The sequence below is a fragment of the Dasypus novemcinctus genome, chromosome 1, assembly GCF_030445035.2.
Source record: "Dasypus novemcinctus isolate mDasNov1 chromosome 1, mDasNov1.1.hap2, whole genome shotgun sequence".
Classification (NCBI taxonomy): Eukaryota; Metazoa; Chordata; class Mammalia; order Cingulata; family Dasypodidae; genus Dasypus; species Dasypus novemcinctus.
Genome location: NC_080673.1, coordinates 199,505,272 through 199,524,016, shown reverse-complemented (window position 1 = coordinate 199,524,016; position 18,745 = coordinate 199,505,272). Strand labels below are relative to the sequence as shown.

The following is an 18,745-nucleotide window of genomic DNA, read 5'->3' as shown; positions in this document are numbered from 1 at the left end:
TGGCACAGTCTATCCATGCACCTGCTAAAGATGATTCCATTTGCAGTGTTCTGAGCTGTTTTCAAACAGGCCAGGGATTGTTGGTATTTGGCCATGATATTATATCAGACTACATGAGGAAGTGAGGGTTTCGGCAGACTACATGTTTTTTTTTAAAGATTTATTTATTTATTTCTCTCCCATCCAACCCCCGTTGTCTGCTCTCTGTGTCCATTTGCTGGGTGTTCTGTGTCTCTTGTATTCTTATTAGGCAGCTCTGGGAATCAATCCTGAGACATTCTGGAGTGGAAGAGAGGCGATTGTTCTCTTGTGTCACCTCAGCTCCCTGTTCTACTACATCTCTTATTGTTTCTCCTCTGTGTCTCTTGTTGTGTCATCTTGCTGCACCAGCTCTCTGCATTGGCCAGCACTTCTGCATGGGGCAGCACTCCCACATGGGGTGGCATTCTGCGTAAGCCAGCGCACCGTGTGGGCCAGCTTTGCCTATGCAGCATTGAACCCTGGACCTCCGATATGGTAGATAGGAGTCCAACTGCTTGAGCCGCATCCGTTTCCCAGACTACATGGTTTTGAATCTCAGCTTCGGCACATAGGCACCGGGCCTTCTTGGGTAGGTCACTTACTATTTCTGTACCTCAGTTTTATCCTCTGCTAAATAGAGATATGGGCAGCACCTACTTCATAGGGTTGCTGTGAGGACTAAATCAATTAAGTTATTTAATAATTGTTTGCTGCCAGGATAGTGCTTGCATACAGTAAACATGCATGTGTTAAATATGTGAAAAAGAAACTCTTGTTTGAGGGCATAGGGAGGAGAAAATTCCAGGTGAAAATGAAAAGGTCTTCTTTAAATTGGTATTTAATTCCTTAAGGAGTCCTCTGTGACAATAATTAGAGCAGCAACTGGGAGTAGTGCATTTAATTTATGGGCTGTTATGGATGACAACTGCTTACTTGACGTGGCAGTCAGTCAGTGAGCAAGAGCTGAAAATCTAATTATATGCCATTAAATGTTATGATAGTCACTCATTTTCTCTTTTATTAGCAAACCAAGTATGCATGTTGAGGGGGAAAAAAGCTATAATCTTGTTAGGTCTCAGTTTCCTCATGTAAAAGGGGCTAGTTATGCATCCTTTCCAGCTTTTGTAAGAAACAAATGAAGTAGCAAATTAAACAGCATCTCAAAGAGGACCTAGTACATGTAGGCTATGTGGTTCCAGTTTCCTAATTCTCTAAGAAAGAAACAATCCTTAATATCAAGAATTTAAAAATCATATAAAGCTTTTTTGTTGCTGTTAATGAGAATTTCTATGAGCTAGGAGCACCTAGAGAGAATTAAAGGAGATTGGGCTGGAAAGCCCATTAGATATGGTTGTCTAGTTGGGGGGGACCATAGTCTAGTGTGACAGTCTGAAGTTCTTTTTATGAATCCCAAATAGAAAAAAATTTTCTTGAACTAATCCAGTCTTGTGGGTGTGGGGCCCTTTTGAGTGAATGATGATTGTATTTGCCAGGGCTGGTGTAGCAAAGTACCATGGACTGGTTGGCTTAAACAATAGAAATGTATGGTCTCTGTTCTGGAGGCTAAAAGTCCAAAATCAAGGTGTTGGCAGGGCTTCTTAGTGGGGAGAATCTGTCCTACATTTCTTCCCTGGCTTCTGGTGGGTGGTGGGCAATCAATGGTGTTTCTTGGCTTGGGGCAGTAAAACTCAATCTCTGCCTCTGTCACATGACCATCTCTCTCTGTCTCTCACTGTGTCTGAATTTCCTCTAAATTATATTGGATGAGGGCCCACGCTAATCCAGTTTGGCTTCATCTTAACCAATAGCATCTTCAAAGATCCTATTTCCAAATAGGATCACATGCACAGAACTGTGGGTAAGGACTTGACCATGTCTTTGTGGAGGACACGCTTCAATTGATAAAGATGACTCAGAGCTTGAACACTTTCATTCTGTCTTTCCTTCCTTCCTTTATTCATCAAAGGAAGAGTTGAAAGAGCAGCCTCTCTTGGCCCTCTCCCTTAGTACCTGGGTGACTCTGGCTGTTTTCTTAATTTTCTGAGCTTCACTTTCCCTGTATTGAAGATGGGAACAATCAAAAGTTGTGTCAAAGAATTACTGAAGATCCAAATGAAGTGATACAACACCGATGAGCCCTAGCGCATAGATATACAGTGAAAATCTCTTGCTTCTTTCATGTTGATTTATTGATGCAGTTGTTAATGAATGTGTTCATTCATTTGTTCTTTCACCTATCCATAGACTAACAGATGTACTAAGGAGAAGCAAGCTTGGCATAGCACTGAATCCTGAGACTGAGCTCTTCGCTCAGTTGGGAGACAACACACACCTAGTACTAACATGTCAGGAGGGTAGGAATGTCACATCAGCACTGGCTTCAGGGAAACTACAGGGGAGGTTGCAGGGGAGGCAGACTTTAGCTGAGTCTTGCAGAATGAGTTATCTTTCATTGGCAAAGCAGGTTGGGAAGTGCATGGAAAGTTCAGGGGTTGGTCTCTAACCAGTTGAGCTGAGTGGCTGGGGAAGGGGCCTTGAAGGCTTTGACTACAGCCTCCACCTCCACGCTCTTTCCCTGTCCCACAGTCACGGATGCTTGGCCAGCATCCCCAAAATACCCTCCTTTTTTGTCTTTAGCCTGAAAAAGAGAAGCTGGCAAGCTCTACCCACCTCATCTCCTCTGAGTCCGGTACCCAGGGCATACTGCTGACTCCCCTCCAGAAAACGGATCTTCACATTGTAGACTTTGTTTCCGTAAAATACCGCCAAGACATAGGGTTCTGCTCTGGATTTCGTGGAGCAATCTCGGACCAAGAAAGTCCCATCCTGAGGCAAAAAGAATAATGGTTTCCTTTCCAGGCATGTCATGTCCCTGCCTTGCAATCATGACAATGCCTATGAGATTTCCGGCAGCTTTATTTCTTGGTAAACCCGTTCTTTATTCAATTTAATTCAGTAAGTGTTTATTGAGTGTCAGTATGTATAAGGCATACTGTAATTTTCTGGGAGTGTACCATTCAGAATTTAACCCTCCCTTCCTAATCCTCCCTCATCCCTCTTGTCCTCCAGGTAGTCTAAACCTTAGCACTGCCTTCATAGAAAAAAATGCACCAACCAGTCTTGTGGTTTTCTCTCTCATCACTCCTCCTCCTGCCCCTGGATCCTAGCTCCAGCAAGCCACCACTTCCCAGCAGTACCATGTGCTTCTGGACATGCTACTCCCTCTGCATGAAGTAATTCTTGTGTTTCCCAGGTGTCCTCTTCAATCATCAATGGCCAGATCAGCCCTTTGCCCTCTTCTCCCTGAGATATTCAGGTATTATTCTAGGGATGGTGGGAACTACTGCAGGCTTTGAGTGGGGGAAGGTTCTAGCTTATTAGATGGGGAAGATGACAATGCAGGACTAGGGTCCCAGAAAGAGGCTGGGCATTTGGGATTCATTGCTATCTAAATGAAGGGAGACATCCTGTGAGGGAAGGAGGAGAATAAGCAGCGTGGGATGAGGTAAGGACAAGTATCGGGTGAGGAATAGGAGACAGGAAGGGACCCTATGATGTTTGAGAGAGAGAAGAAGGGAAACCCAGACTGTGCGTCCCAGAAGCCAAGGTGGGTTTCCAAAAGAAGTTCCAGTGTCACAGAGTCAGAGGGCTGAGGATTGGCCATGGATCAGAAGTTATCAGGCACTCTGGAAGTAAGAGTTCAGGGGAGAAGTCTGTTGTGAAAGGTTAAGAAATGGAACAATCTCCTGAACATGAAAACACCTACAAGGCTTAGTTTCACGCCTACAACGTGTCATTTATATGATGAAAAATACTGAAAATCTGTAACTGCAATGGCATAGAGCTATAAAAATGGTTATAAATGGTCTATAAAGAAGATATTTAAGCAAGCACTATACTTGATTCACATAATAATGGTGGTAATAATAACTATAATGATGTTATGATGATGCTATTGACTAATGCTTATTGAGAATGTCTCTCAAGTGCTTTACATCTTTTTATCTTTATGTAGACTTCAAGGTTGGTATTTTATCCATGTTTTACAGAAGGAAATTAGGGTCTAAGAGCTTAAGCAAATCCCCTAAAGCTTCACAGATGGCAAATGGAATACCTAACAGTCAATCCTGAATTCTTGCTCTTTAAATACACCAGCCTCTGAGTTTATAAAGTGGGATTGAGGAATTCTCTGGAACCTGCTCTGCCTGAAACATTCAGTCATAATTGGAACCTTAAGTCTCAAGTGTAGAACATTGCCAAATATCAGAAAGGGAGAGAAGGCTAAGCCTCATGGCTGATTTTGGGATTTTATGTCTTAAACTCTGCAATGAGTTTGACAAAATGAATCTGGGCAATTATGTGATTTAAATTAAATTGTCTTTCATAAATAGAAAACACATTTTGAAATAAACTAACTGAGACAGTTGGAAAAAGAAACTACGAAGTCCTTTCCACTGAGTTTGTTTTCTCTGTGTTTTCTGGGAAGAAGCAGAAGCAGGCACACAGAAGGGGAGGAAAGAGAGCACTCATCGAGGACACAGACGTTCCTGAAAGGACATTACGTGACACATATGATACACATGGGCTCCAGGAATCTGGAGCACAATCTGCACATGGGCTCTAGGAAGTAGGGCTTCTAAGAGCAGGTCCCAATGGGTGGAAGGTCCAGAAAGTGCAGTGGCTTTTTCACAGCTGATTAGCCAAGAAGAGAGGCCAGGTTGGAACCCATGATGCCAGAGCAGAGATAAACGTGGCAAGATTCCACAGGGAAGAGCACGGAGAGTGAGGGGAGGGTTCTCCTGGCGAGAAATCACCGGGCAAAAGTGGCCACCCTGACTCCCCATCCAGGAGGAAATGAACTCCTGGAGGCAGCTGTGATGATGTGGAAAGAGCTCTCACCTAGAACACAGGCTGTGCCACATTCTCAGCATGAGCTGGACCTGTGCTGAGCCTCAGGTGCCCACCTTTAGGACCTGAAATTGTTCCAGTTATTCCTAATATGCTCAAGATACTTTGTTATCAACTGACATTTACTTTATTTAATTTTACAACCACAATTCTGAAAGCTAGGTTTTGTCAAAATTTGGTGGGGACTTTATTCATCCATTCACTGATGAACTAATTTTGTCTTCCCCTCTTCAATAATGACCACTGTACTGGTTAGTTGAGGGTAGGTTTCAATGTCACCTCAGGCTTGAGAGCCTTTCTGTCACTTTTCAACAATCTATTCCAGAACTCTGCTCATGGTAGCTGCTTAATAAATATTTGCTGTTTTTGATGATAGCTGTGGTAGTTGTTTGACCTAATCACAGATAACCCAGCGCTCTTCTCCTTTTGGTTATGTGTCGGTTTGCCCTTCTTCTCCCCTTTTGAAGTTAGTTTTGGCCACGTGATTTAATTTGGCCAGAGAAATGTGAGCAGACAGGAAGTGGGTCACTTCTGAGCAGAGGCATTAAGAGCTACTGTCTGATTGGTAGAACCACATGCTGGATGGAGTCTCCGGCAGCCTGGATCCCCCACCAAACCTGCCTTCAGCATGGAAGATGAGTGAGAAATAAGGGTTGGTTATGCTATGCAACTGGGATTTGGGGGCTGTTTGTTACCACAGCCTAACCTATCCTATTCTGACTACAACAGTATTGGTGGTCTCAGCTCCTTACCTGCAGAAGGTAAGATGTAAAGTCTCCAGTGTAACTTGGGTAGACCTTTAATAAGGAAGTGAAATTTGAAGACTGCAGAAAAAAGATGCAGTGGCAGTGACCTCTATTTAAATCCTGGCTTCTCCATTCATCTTCAGAATAGCCCCTCAGGGTCGATTAGTATTTCATTTTTCAAATAAAGAAACCTAAACTTAAAGATACTTAGGGACTCAAGAAAGTCACATGGCTGATAAATGGCAAAACTGAGTCTCAATCTCCAACTCTCCATTTTAAACCTCCTTTTCAGTTACAACCTCCCCAGCTTTAGGAAACACAGGGTGATAAAGAGCCACCACCTCAAAGTGCATTGCAAACCACGAGGTGACATCAGACACAGTGACAACAGGCCAGGAGCAGGACGCTACCTTGTTCTCCTTCCTTAACGCCTCTTCAACTTCCTGGCGACTGTATTCTCCAATGTACCAGTTGTGGTGCTGGGCTTTCTGCAGGTACAGGTTCCATAATGAGTATTTTGGGGTCAAAAAGAAGTACTAGTAATTATTGAACTCATTCATTATTTACTTTTGTTTCACCAGTGCCTAAGCCCAATTTGATTTACAGTAAATATGCAGTGAGTAAATCTAGTCCCTGAGCCTGGAGAAGCCCACAGACATGTAGGGAAAATGGACACAAGCAAAGTAATGGCAGCTTAGGACTTACAAAAATTGACTGTCATGACAGAGCCCGCCACTGAAAAGATCCAGAAATCTCACTCCCTCAAGTTGAGAAAGGCCCTTTGCCACCACCCTCAGACTGGAGAGCTGCTGTCAATCTATGAAGCTTTCTGGATCTGTAGCTGCCAAAGCTTATTGAGGGGGAGGTCTCTTGTTCCCCTAGGCCTGTGCCCTCCCAGTGGCCATAAAAAGAGTAGGGAGAGGGAAGAGGGAGGCTTATTAGGGGACATCTTTGTGCACCCAACTAAAGTCACGTGCATTGAGCGGAGATTTGAACCCAAGCCTGTATGGCTTTCCCTCTGTGCCGTGTTTCCTTATTTATATTAATGTTAAATTTTTAAAAGAGATTTCTCTTGATTTTAAAACCCACGGTAGTAGGAAGAAGGATGGGCAGGCGGGGAAACGTGCCACGGACCCAAAACGCCTTCAGAGGGTTCCAAGAGTCAGAATCTTAAACCATCCCACGCACCAAGCACCCGAGCGCCCCCTGGGAAGGACGTGCGGGCTCCGTCCGTGCCCCGCGCGGCCTCCGTGCCCCGCGCCATCCGGGTGGCCGGGCCTGCTGACCGCTGTCAGGACTCGGGGCCTCAGGGCGCAGCGGGAGTTCTCCCCGCGAGGAGTCCCTCCTGCTCCCCCTCCTCCTTGCCCACCTGGCTGGGTCAGTCTTCCTTCAAGACCAAGGTCAAAACCCACTGCTGATTTGAGGCCTCCTTTGGAATAAATTGCTCTAGAGGGGGCATCGGTGCCTGGAGGGCCAGAGGTAGCCCCAGCTGTCCCCCTAGCCGGGCAGCAGGATCCTGGGCTCCAGAGAGGGTGCCCCGGAGCACCCCCTGCAGGAGACCGGGCTGCTGTGCCTGGGGCGCTCTGACAGGCCTGGGCTCGCTGGAGCCTCACAGGCCCTGGTTTTTATTTGTTCAAGTTGGAAGACTCGGACTTACGAGACTTGTGTTTCCCCAGCTGTGGACGTGAGGGATGGCTGGTGAGCTTAAGTGGCGCCCAAACCCAGCCTGAAATAACTGTGAATCCCTCGAGGGGAGAATTGGCCCTCTGTTCCTTCTTGCTCTTGAAATACTTGCAGAGGAGTGCTTCATTTTGGTACTAGTTCTTTTATTTTTTTTTTTCTTTTAGCAAGTTTTTTTAATTTTCTTTTTTTTTTAAAGATACATAGATAAAACGTTACATTAAAAAAATATAAGAGGTTCCCATATACCCTACTCCCCACTCCCCCCACTCCTCCCACATCAACAACCTCCTTCATCAGTGTCTCTGATGTTTCTAATCTCTCCTTTCAAAGAAGAGCAGTCTTCATAATGCAAGCCTTGAGCTCCTACCACAAGGTAATGCCTCTTGTTGCCTGCATGGCAGCAACTTCCTCCCTAGGGCACTGGATACTGCTTGTTTATTTAGAGTCCTGATACAGAGTTTCTATTTAAATATGTATTATTTAATTATATGTAATTGTTCAAATAAGTAATGATATTAATTAGTATAATTATTTAAAAATTTATTTATATATTTAGGTAAAAAAGAGCCAACTTAAGAATAACATTACATAAATCCTTAATAGACATGCCACACATCCTAAAGGTGTATTCAGATCACTGAAATCAGGGGAGCCCTGATCTAGTCCAAGTCTCTCTCATGTCTATCAGGGACCCTGCTGTCTGGGAGGGGCTGTGATTTCGGATTTGGGGTCAAGTTAGAACCCGGGGTTCTTACGAAGTGCTTATGAAAAGGAGAGCAGGACGAAAGGGAGGCAGGCAAGTAATAAGGGGCATTCAAAGAAATGTGTGCAGAGAATTTCCTGATGTTCAACATAAGTTCATGAGACTCCTTTTGGAACCAAGGTAGAAAGTAATAGAAATACAGGGGCTTTGGGATATTGTGTGAATTATGAGGAATTATACATATATTCTGTATACTGGGCTTCTGCTTCAAAGCCCGTGTGAATGCTATACCAATTTACTAAGCAATAAAAGGATACAGGATTGGAGACAGAATAAGCATATCCTTCAGTACTTTATTAGTAAAAGATTTTGATGAGTAGTGTTATGAGGTGATGGAGAGAAGAGCATACAAGCTACAAAGAAAGTTTTACCCCAAGATAGTTCTTTATTCTTTCTAATAATAAATCCCATAAACTCCGCAGAAATTATGAGGCAAATGCAAGTGTAAAATGGTCTGGAGAATTGACTGCAGGGATGGAGCATATTTTAGAAAGAAACCAGGACACAGAAGGGCAAACAAGAACATGTCTGTTGTCTTTGTGCCTCTCTTCCCTTTAAATCTCCAGTGGGCAGAAATCTTAACTTCTAGCATGTTCTATGACACGTAAGTGCTCAGTAAATGGTTGTTGGACTCTGCAAATGGAATGAGTATGTAACATGTGGATCTTTTGTTGGAGAAATAATTGCAAACATGTAAATCTTGTTAATCCCTCAAAAGATTATTGAACAGCCAGTAAATATAAAACACATGTTTAAATATCTCTGTTTTTTTATGGATTAATGATTACTTTGAGAATCTGGCAATATTTACTTGAAAGAATCTGGTAAAAAGAACAATATAATGTGTTATAAAGCAAAATATTTTTTACTATAAAAACCTAATGATATGTAGCTAGGAAGAAAAAATTTAAAGTCAATCATACTAATTTCCTTTTAGTCATTGTTGAAGAAATTCTAAATTGATGCTAAGTATTTCTAGAAAGATGTGGCCGAGAAGTGTCTGTTTTTACCTTTTCATCAGACCTTGCAGGGAAGGGTTTTCTCCAGCTTATATTTTTATAGGGTAGCTTATTTTCATGAGGGATGTAGCTGACTGGGGACTGACATCTCTGAGGAGAGTAGGATTGCAGGTTTCCTTTATGATCTGGGAAAAAATAAATTCATATTTAATTATGATTTTGTTACTGCCTCAGATTGTCGTCCTTAATCACCGTGCTTGCCCCCATCTCCTTCTTTCTGTCTCTCTGGTGACTCTCTTGGTCTGCACCAATATTATCTCTTATTCAATTGACCATAATCACCTCTGGACTGTTCTCTCACTTCCTCTCTCTTTCCATAGAGCATACAGAGTCATCTTGTAAAATTGTAAATTCTGACATTGTTACTCCACTGGTTAACATCCTTTCCATGGTTTCCTTTATACTTGAAAGAGAATCCAGACTTTTTACTTGTGTCCATCAGACCCTGAATGACCTAGCTCTTATTTCCCCATTCTCATCAACCCGCCTTTCCTCACTTGGCTTTTGCTGTAATGAACTCAGTTTCTTAAGTGTGATAAGTTCATTCCCAATTCAGTAATGCCCCCCCCCCTTTTTTTTTACTTAAACACTTTTTTTTTTTAAACCATCTTTTTAACCTCAAACAATGACTGACAGGCATATTATGGCTATTCAGACTTAGGTATCTGGCAGACATTTTATTAACAATAAAGTGAGCTGGTCACTTTAAGAAAAATAAATCGCAGTATTTATTACCAATTATAAATTTAGATTTTTCAAGTGCACAGTTGAATCTGGGAAAGCTTGTGTCTGCTGTGGCAAGTATGACAGCATCCCAATAGTTATTTGCAAATGTAATTTTAAAAATAACATATGTAAATAACATAAAGCAAAATTACATATAACATGTGTAAACGTTTGAAAGACCGGCACAAGTCTGGGAATCATTGTTTTTCAAAGGACCACTGCATCATGCCACAAAATGATTCCTGGGTTAAAGATTCATTCACTATGAAAGACAGACCAGTGGATTTAAAAGTAATACAGTACAAGAAATTCATTGATATCCTTTTAGATTTCACATGGCACCTAAGCTTTAAGATACTACCACATGTCAAATTTTGATATGGTATTTTCTTTAGGTACTTCAACTAAAATAACATATTTCCAATTATGTTTTTCCAGTAAACACCATTAAAAGATGAATTTCATGAAATTACAGCCACACGGAAGGAGTGAACTATAAGTAGGAATAGTGAGAAAAAGTAAAATTCTAAAAATACGTTGAAAATTTTAAACAAGCATTAATGTATAAAACAATCATCGAGTCTTGGGAGTATAAAAACAATGTAGAACTAAAATACTGGATAATAATAACAAATAAATGGAAGACAGTTGATCAGTGTGAAGGCAGAACTGTAAGCTTTATAGCCTGAATTTAGTCTAGAAAAGGTGGCAAAATTTACCACCCTGATTAGTAACTTAACAAGAATTTGGAAAGAACTGGATGCTTTTTGACCCCATACATTTTGGAGACAAACACTAAAATACTTTGTTAGAAAAAGAAAACGAGTAAATATTTACATGTCAGTTACCATGACAACTAGAATGTTTCTGTATTGATTTAGCTTCTTGTCATCAAAAACCCAAATTTCTAATACATTTACTAAGAAGAACAAAGAGCACTCCTAAAACATTGAAGTATGTTAATGTTCCAAGGACTGTGGCTTTTAACTCTAAGCTGAAGAATATTTGTTATAGCTTATAATGCCTATCAAACTGTTTTGTTGGTGGAAACTATGTTTGATTACATAAAGCTGAAATTATGTTCATCATAGTAGGTTAATTTCACACAACAATTTATGACCTGTAAAATAAGAATAAACCTAAAGTCATCCATATTTTTAAAATTTTATTTTATACATAAAATAAAGTGATTACAGGAATGTAACTTTCAAACACAATGCAGAATCCATAGCTCCAGAACTAAAGTATTTTAATTTTCTTGTAATATTTGTGAAGAGGTTATGAGCTTTAGCTCTTTTAAATTCAAGCATGCATTTATTTAAAATGTTAAGGGTAACCAATAGAAGAATAGAATTAGAATGTATAACTTCCAAGAAAAATAGAAAGAAAGGGGAATAAAGAAGAGATGGATCCAATATATTGCAGGAAAAGAAACGAAAAGTCAATAAAAAGCACTGTTAACAGAAGGCACAAAATAATAAAAGATCCACAAATATTAGTAATCACTATACTAGAAAAGGTGTAAATATAGTGTTTAAAAGGCAGATACAGTTTTATTTGAAAATTTCAGTTATGTGCTAATTTCACATCTAAAAAATGACACAGAGATACTGTAAATAAGAGGATAAAGAACAGTACATCAAGCAAATCCTAAACAAAAGAAAGCTGACAGAGCTATACTGATATAAAAAAAGACTTTAAAAATGTTATTTTAAATTATAGTGTAACAGTATATAGAGACTTAATGTTTAAATGGCCATAAAATTTTTTCCAACATGGATTGAAACAATGACATACTTGAGAGAGGAAAATAACCATTATCAGCATTTCCTATCACTTAGAATGAGTATCATACATAATAGTATTCAGTGATTATGAATTTTTCATGATAATGTGGCAACTGATTTATTATTTTTCAAGCCTGAGTGTGTTGCTTGAATATTTTAAAAAATCTTACTTGAAAGAGAGCATTTGAAAACAGCTATGCATGTGTAATCTATTCAGAAAATGAGTTAAAGCAAAACAAACAAACAAAAAAATATTGCCATGCAATTTTCCCCCAGAAGCCTGATTGGATCTTTGTTGACTGATTTAATGAATGAATGAATGAATGAATGAAATTCTGAGCTTATATCCCACTACAAATAATCTTATTCTAAAATAATGGCCACAGCTAATCTTTGGAGAACATTTTCATATAAAATATTTCATTTAAGCTTTATAATCTCATGAAATGGAACTCTGCTATTGGTAAAATAGAGGTTCACAGAAATTAAGAGATTGACACAAGGAAAGTGGGAGAATCTTGGAGAGAATACTGAGCAGATCAATAAAATTTGAGGCAGGATGACCTAATAAAAAAGGTTTTTATAATAAAGGCAGGGCAGCCTAATAAAAATGGGTTGTAGAATCGTCCTGATGTGAATAATAGCTAATATTTTAAAATTCTTACTTTAAAATATTAAAGCACAGAGCCTGGACCCATTCTAAACACTCTGAATATTGACTGCTAGGGTTGTAACTATTAGAAAAGCACAGCTTTAGACCTTTCTTTTGTAACTTATATCAAAACATTTTATTTTTGAAGCAGGTATTCCATAAATGTTCATTAGAAAATTTTAACTTACCATTACATACAATTTAAAAAGTAATTTTGTAAGAAAAAAAGCCATTTATTTTAAGGAATATTTTAAAGTACAGTAAGAGAGGAAACATTAGTGAACAAAATAAGAAATCAAATCATTCACAACCCAAAACTGGGCTCTTCTTCCAACATACCAAAATATACTTATGTTCTGTCCTGAGACCCACTGGCTCAGGTACCTAATCACTTAATGTGAATTCATTTACCAGAGAATTGAGCCAAGTCTGTTTATCAGGCAACAACTAAACTATAACATTTCCAAAATGGCTTTCTCATTTATAAAATGAGGATGATATCTTCATATCAGGGTTGATTTTGTTTTTTTTTAAAGAAATATTCTACCTTAAAAGTACTGCCTCAAATATCGGAGGCATTCAAGGTAAAACCTTTGAGCTTTAGAGGGCCCCACTAGATCTTCTTGAGAACTCTCTGAGTGCAGGGATAATGTGCTTTCTGTACCTAATCTGTGCCAAGTACTGGTCCTCCAGAGAGGACTATTTACCTGGTAGAATGAATATGCAGTACATTAATGGACACGCACGACAGGGACACTGGTTGGTAGAGGAGCTGGGACTCTCCTCTCTTCTGCTTTTTCAGGACCCTGTCTAATTTTGGATGCATACCATGTGCTTGGTGTATGTTTGTTGACAGAAAGATGAATTAATGATTTTTTTGTAGGCTCTGGGGGAAGACTTCAACCAAAGCAACTCTCCTGTTTGTCCTAGGGCTGCTTCCTTAAGCATCCATGTTTCTTCTATAAGTAGAGAACAGTCTAAAAGACCCCAGTACAACTCATCAGCAGTCCTAGGCTGCTTGATCAGACTTTTGTCTGTGAAGGCCAGCACCTTCACTAACGCTGTGTTGCTTTCTTGAATTGCTCTTCATGTTTTGTTTGTGCCTGATTTTGTCTTCCAAATTGAGATTCTGGCTTCCTCTCTAAGCTGTGATTCTGTTTCATCATTCTGTAACTAGTCGTAGAACCTCCATAGTAAATGCCCCTTCTGGGCCTGCTCATCCCCTGCAACTTCCAGAATATTTCAGCTATTTCGTCTTCATACACCCAGCTCTAGGAGCTAGGCTGCTGTTCCTGACATTACCTTTTTAAAGAGTGAGTCTGCAGGGACAGTTACCAGTCATTGTATGTCCTCTCATGGCCCACTGGGTGGACTGTGGGAGAGTGAGGGCTATGGTGTGGACCATTGACCATGAGGTGCAGCGGTGCTCAGAGATGTATTCACCAAGTGCAATGAATGTCACATGATGATGGAGGAGGTTGTTGTTATGGGGGGAGGAGTGGGGTGAAGGGGGTAAGGGGGTAGATGGGGACCTCATATTTTTTGAGTGTAACATTAAAAAAACAAATAAAGACAAAAAAAAAATAGAGTCACAAAAAAACCCACAAAAACTTAAATGTGGACCATTGACTATGTGGTGCAGCAGTGCTCAGAGATGTGTTCACCGAGTGCAGTAAGTGTCCCATGATGTTGGAGGAGGTTGTTGTTGTAGGAGGAGTGGGGTAAGGGGGGTGGGGGGTATATGGGGACCTCATATTTTTTTAATATAACATTAAAAAAATAAATAAATAAAAGGGGCAGTGCTCACTTCGGCAGCACATATACTAAAATTGGAATGATACAGAGAAGATTAGCATGGCCCCTGCGCAAGGATGACATGCAAATTCATGAAGCGTTCCATATTTTTATGTACTCACCAGATGCAATGGATGTGACATGATGATGGGGGAGAGTGTTACTGTGGGGGGAGTGGTGGGGTGGGGATGGTGGGGGCGAATGGGGACCTCATATTTTTTTTAATGTAATATCTTTTTAAAAAATGAATAAATTGAGTAGAATTTGGGGAAAAAAAGGGGAAGATGCAAAGAACAAAAACAAAACAAAATAAAAGGGGCAGAAGAGACTTGTGTAGAGAAACTAAAAGAAAAGAGTGAGTCCATTGAGTTACTCACATCCCCCTTGGCCACATTCCTTTAAAAAGGAATCCTCCTCTTGAAAACTCTTCGTGACAATGTGTACATGAGTGGGAATGAGTTTATCAGATTGGTTTTCCAAAATAAATGGCATATGGTAGAAAAGAAAGGATGTGATGGAGGCCTGGAAAGGCACCCTTAGGTCTATGGGTGAATTAGGTAGGGAATGTCTGGAGGAGGAAAAAGGGTACAGAAAAGAAAAGAAGGAAGGTACTAAAATGTATCAGTTACCTCCTATGTGTTAAGCAGTGGGCCTTGCACATTTGTGTTTGCATGTGCTTATCTGTACCCCAAATAACCCAGAGTCAATATTATAATTAGTGTTTGAATTTTTTGAAAAAGAGACCTATATCCTAAGGCACAGCAAGTTCCCTCTTAGAGATACTCTAGAGAAATTATGTTATGTGCATGGGAAGAGGTACGATAATGTTTATAACAGCATTATTCATCAGAGCAAAAAAATGGGAAACACACTTAAGTGATCGTATTTAATTTTGGATAAAAATCATATTATATTCACATGTTGGAATACTACATATCAGTGAGAATGAACAAATGACATCAATATACATCAGCTCAGTGACTTTGAGTTTCACAAGCTAAGTCACAGGGTAGGAATACGGTAGTCTAATGACACCTTTTTTTTTTTTTTTAATTCTTATGTAATGTGTTCTTACCTCTGCTTTGCCCTCTGTGGTCGCTTGTCATGAATGAAGAGCTAAAGGAAATGTTACAATGGAAAGAATGTTAGTATTTCCCATGGTGGGTAGAACTCCATAATGATAATGGCCTTGTGACAGTTTGAAATTATTTTATGAATCCCAAAAAGAAAAAGATTACATTTTTCAACTAACCCATTCCTGTGGGTGTGAGACCCTTTCAACTGAACTATGTCAGTGAGGTGTGACTCAGGTTGAGCCTCTACCCTCTTGCTGGGTCTGATATAAATGGAGACAGACACACAGAGGAAGGAAGCCACCATATTTGATCCTGGAATATGAGAGAAAGGACTCCAGTCCTTGCCCACAGCCAAGCTGCAAGGAGAGAGGACCCTGAGAGGCTCAAAGAGCTGAGGCCCAGGGAGAGATGGGCCATATGCCTACGAGCTTGCAGCTGAACTTGGGAAGAAAGAGGAGCAGCTGAGATTGATAGAGGACAAGCTCTATGCCTGGTTGCCCACAGCTGAGCTCTGGGGGACGGTAGATTCTGGAGGGGAAGGCAGGGACCTCCACAAAGATCAGAGGCCATCTTGCCCATGTGGCTGGACAATAGGATCAACAGTAGCTGACTTTGGTGAGAAAGCACCTCTGATGGTTCCCTGGTTTGGATATTTCATAGCCTAGGAACGGTAAGCTTTTACCCCAAATCTCCTTTATAAAAGTTGACCTATTTCTCGTGCTTTGGATTGGCAGTCCTTTGGCAAACTAAAACAGGCCTTAAATCACCTTTATAAAGCTCTTTTTATTTTACTGGAAATGCTAAAAGTATGATCTGTTTTATAAGGCCATAGGAGGCTCATTTCCTCCCTCCTTAACATAGACAGACATTAGCTGTGGAACAAGTTGGCTGACCCATGCAAGGCCTTTCCATGTCATTTCAGTGAGCACAGATCATGATTCTTCACTTCTGGAAGTTGTGATTTTAGTTGGTCTTGTACTAGAGTCACCAAAGAAAATAATATTTGGATAGTTGGGGCTCATCACATATAGAAACTATTTACTAATTGAAGGAGAGCCATACAAAGCATGGAAGAATAGCAGAGAAATTATTCCTTCTTGAAATGTGAACTAGGTGAGGAAACTGTGAATTAAAAGGAAACTCATAAAGTAAAAGGAATTGTAAAAAATATAAGACAATGAAGAAAAACAATACGCATTTCTAAACAAGCACAAAAGATGCTACTAAGACTTTTTTATCAAATAGCTTTACCAAGATTAACACTTAGCTCTAATTCTTGGGTTCACTGTGTGTTGAGGTCACCATCATCTTTATGAACCCCAGGTCCTGCTGCAATTAAATCTAATTACACAGAACATGCTGTAGAATATGCTATTGACTAAAGCTTCTAGGTTAATTAAATGAAACCTAACCCTTTTTAGCACTGATGCAATCAACAGAGTATGTATTTGCTTTTTGTTATCACCACTGCTTGTTCGAAGAGAAAAGTGCTAGCAGATTTAACCATCTGTGCTGTCACCACTGGCCAGATTTCTATTGACAAAAATCTTGGGCTTTGGTGTTGGATGTGACCTCAGTGGCTAGGAGCCCATCCCCTCTGGGCCTTTTTTATTTCCACTGACATTGGAATGGGTTAACATTATCTCCTGGGTTCATTGTGGTTTTATCTGATGACTGAAGAGGAGTTTGCAAGTCAGAGAGGTGTAGGGTAGAGAGTATGGGAAGAAATGTTATAGGCTGAGGAACAGCATGAGCAAATGTCCTGCATTCAGTGACTGCATGGCAAGTCAAGGTAACTGAAGGACATCTGATGAGGTTCCAGCACAGAGGGTGAAGGGAGAGTGAGACCAGGGCAGCTGGTCAGAGTGGATCATGAGGACCTTGTGGTGCTAAGTTTGGAGGGCCTGGATTTTCTTTTAAGGACACTGCTACTGGTTTATAGTCACCTTGGTCAATGAACCACCCACCTGGGCCTTAACTGCCTCAATTCTTCAGTTGAGATACAATTGTCACAATGACCTGAGCACACAAATATTTACTTAAATAATACAATTTTCAAACTGTAGCCATCTGTGAAGTGCTATACAAAAGTATCTCTAGGTTTCAGTGTAGTAATCAACTGAAAATTGTTAGAAATGGCCCCCTTTTCTCCCTAGTATGATTAGCATCAATTCCATCTAATCATTTGAAAATATTCAGACCTTAAAGTTCCCTAACACTTAATCAATCACTTGTAAAGTGGAAAAAGAACAATATTATTAGCTTCAGTAAGAACATCGATTCACAGGTTTCCCTTGGGCCTAATTTCAGTCTTTATAATTGAAGGCCAAAGATTTTCTGTTTTTCAGGGTGCCTTGTCAAATCTTTATCTAATACAGCTCACAGTTGACCCCCAAGCTGAGACCCAACAAGAGATTCTTGGCTTCTTACCTGGCAACTGCCAGAGGACACTCATGCATATTTTGGGTTTGTGACAGGTGAGATACCTCAGGCTTCATCTCATGATGAGGAACTGTGTAAAAGAATAACATAATTTGGGCAGGTTGCAAAATGAAAATGATTGAGGACAAATAGGGTTACAGTGGAACTGCTATAATTTCATCCAAGTACCCTCTGATTAGAAGGATATGGCCTTTGGTGGTAGGTGGAAACAGTAACCCATGTATTCTGTAGCTTTCCCAGTCCCTGAGGCTATCAAATTTACTTTGAATATTTATAATCTGGAAATCATCACTGAACTTCCCAGAAGTATGGAATTTTACATTGGGGGGTATTTTGGGCATTGTTCTAGACAAGCTAATTTAAAAGATTGTAGCATCACTCAGTTGTTCATCATTCAACAAATTTTATCGAACACTTACTATGGGCAGATAGTTTGCTAGAATCTAGAGATATAGTGGAGAACAAGACAAATATGGTCCTTATATTTTAGTGAGAGGAAAAAGAAAATAGGCATGAAAGCAAATAAATAAGAGAATTTTAGGCAGTTTAGGTGATATTAAAAAAAGTAAAGCACTACTTCGGGATGGAAAGTGACCGTGTATGTGGCTATTTTAGATGGTGTGGTGGCCAAGGAAGGCCTCTTTGAGAGATAACGTCTGAGCTGAGGTCTTATTGAGAAGGAGCCAGCCTTAACGTTCTGGGGAAGTCATTTTAGAGAGAGAGAAGAGCAGATGAAGAAGGTGTCAGGCAGATTGAGGTTAGACTTTTTCGTTCAAATGAAAAATTACATAGTGTCATAAACACAGGTGTTAAAAAAAAACAAAACAAAAACTGTTCTGGGTGATGCAGGGGATGGAGATGCCCAATACTGGACCAGATGTGACTGTATTTGCACATCTCCTCTTTGATGGGGAAGGAGAGCTCCTCAGGATTCTGAGGTAGATCAGCAGGCCCACCTGGTTATACCCAGGGAATGCAGTTTCTCATTTTTTCTTCCTTGAAATACCATGATTTGAAAGGTCCTGCCAACAACACAAACTGGAGCTATTTAGTAATTATGTATGCCATTTGAGTTACCACTTTTTATTTTCTTTTCATCACTGATAGATTTTAATCAGTCATCCAATA

The 18,745-nt window shown here is 40.2% G+C and overlaps 1 protein-coding gene, 1 long non-coding RNA gene and 1 other non-coding gene across 5 annotated transcripts in view; 2 read left to right on the top strand and 1 right to left on the bottom strand.

The window, feature by feature from the left end:
- CLNK (cytokine dependent hematopoietic cell linker) overlaps positions 1 to 18,745 on the bottom strand; it is a 261,778-nt gene that overhangs the window by 9,100 nt on the left and 233,933 nt on the right. For all 3 annotated transcript variants that reach the window (XM_058301030.2, XM_071217299.1, XM_058301032.2), the window contains exons 14-18: positions 17,606 to 17,687; positions 15,175 to 15,215; positions 9,132 to 9,265; positions 6,086 to 6,163; positions 2,692 to 2,847 (exon numbers count right to left, since the gene is read on the bottom strand). In XM_058301030.2, coding sequence (XP_058157013.1) covers positions 2,692 to 2,847; positions 6,086 to 6,163; positions 9,132 to 9,265; positions 15,175 to 15,215; positions 17,606 to 17,687 — 491 coding nt within the window. The remainder of the gene's footprint in view (positions 1 to 2,691; positions 2,848 to 6,085; positions 6,164 to 9,131; positions 9,266 to 15,174; positions 15,216 to 17,605; positions 17,688 to 18,745) is intronic.
- LOC139439662 (uncharacterized) overlaps positions 1 to 18,745 on the top strand; it is a 108,111-nt gene that overhangs the window by 41,354 nt on the left and 48,012 nt on the right. The gene's annotated exons all lie outside the window — the stretch shown is intronic.
- Positions 14,105 to 14,211, top strand: LOC111765039 (U6 spliceosomal RNA). Its single transcript, XR_002797501.1, has one exon. It is a non-coding gene; the product is annotated as a U6 spliceosomal RNA (small nuclear RNA).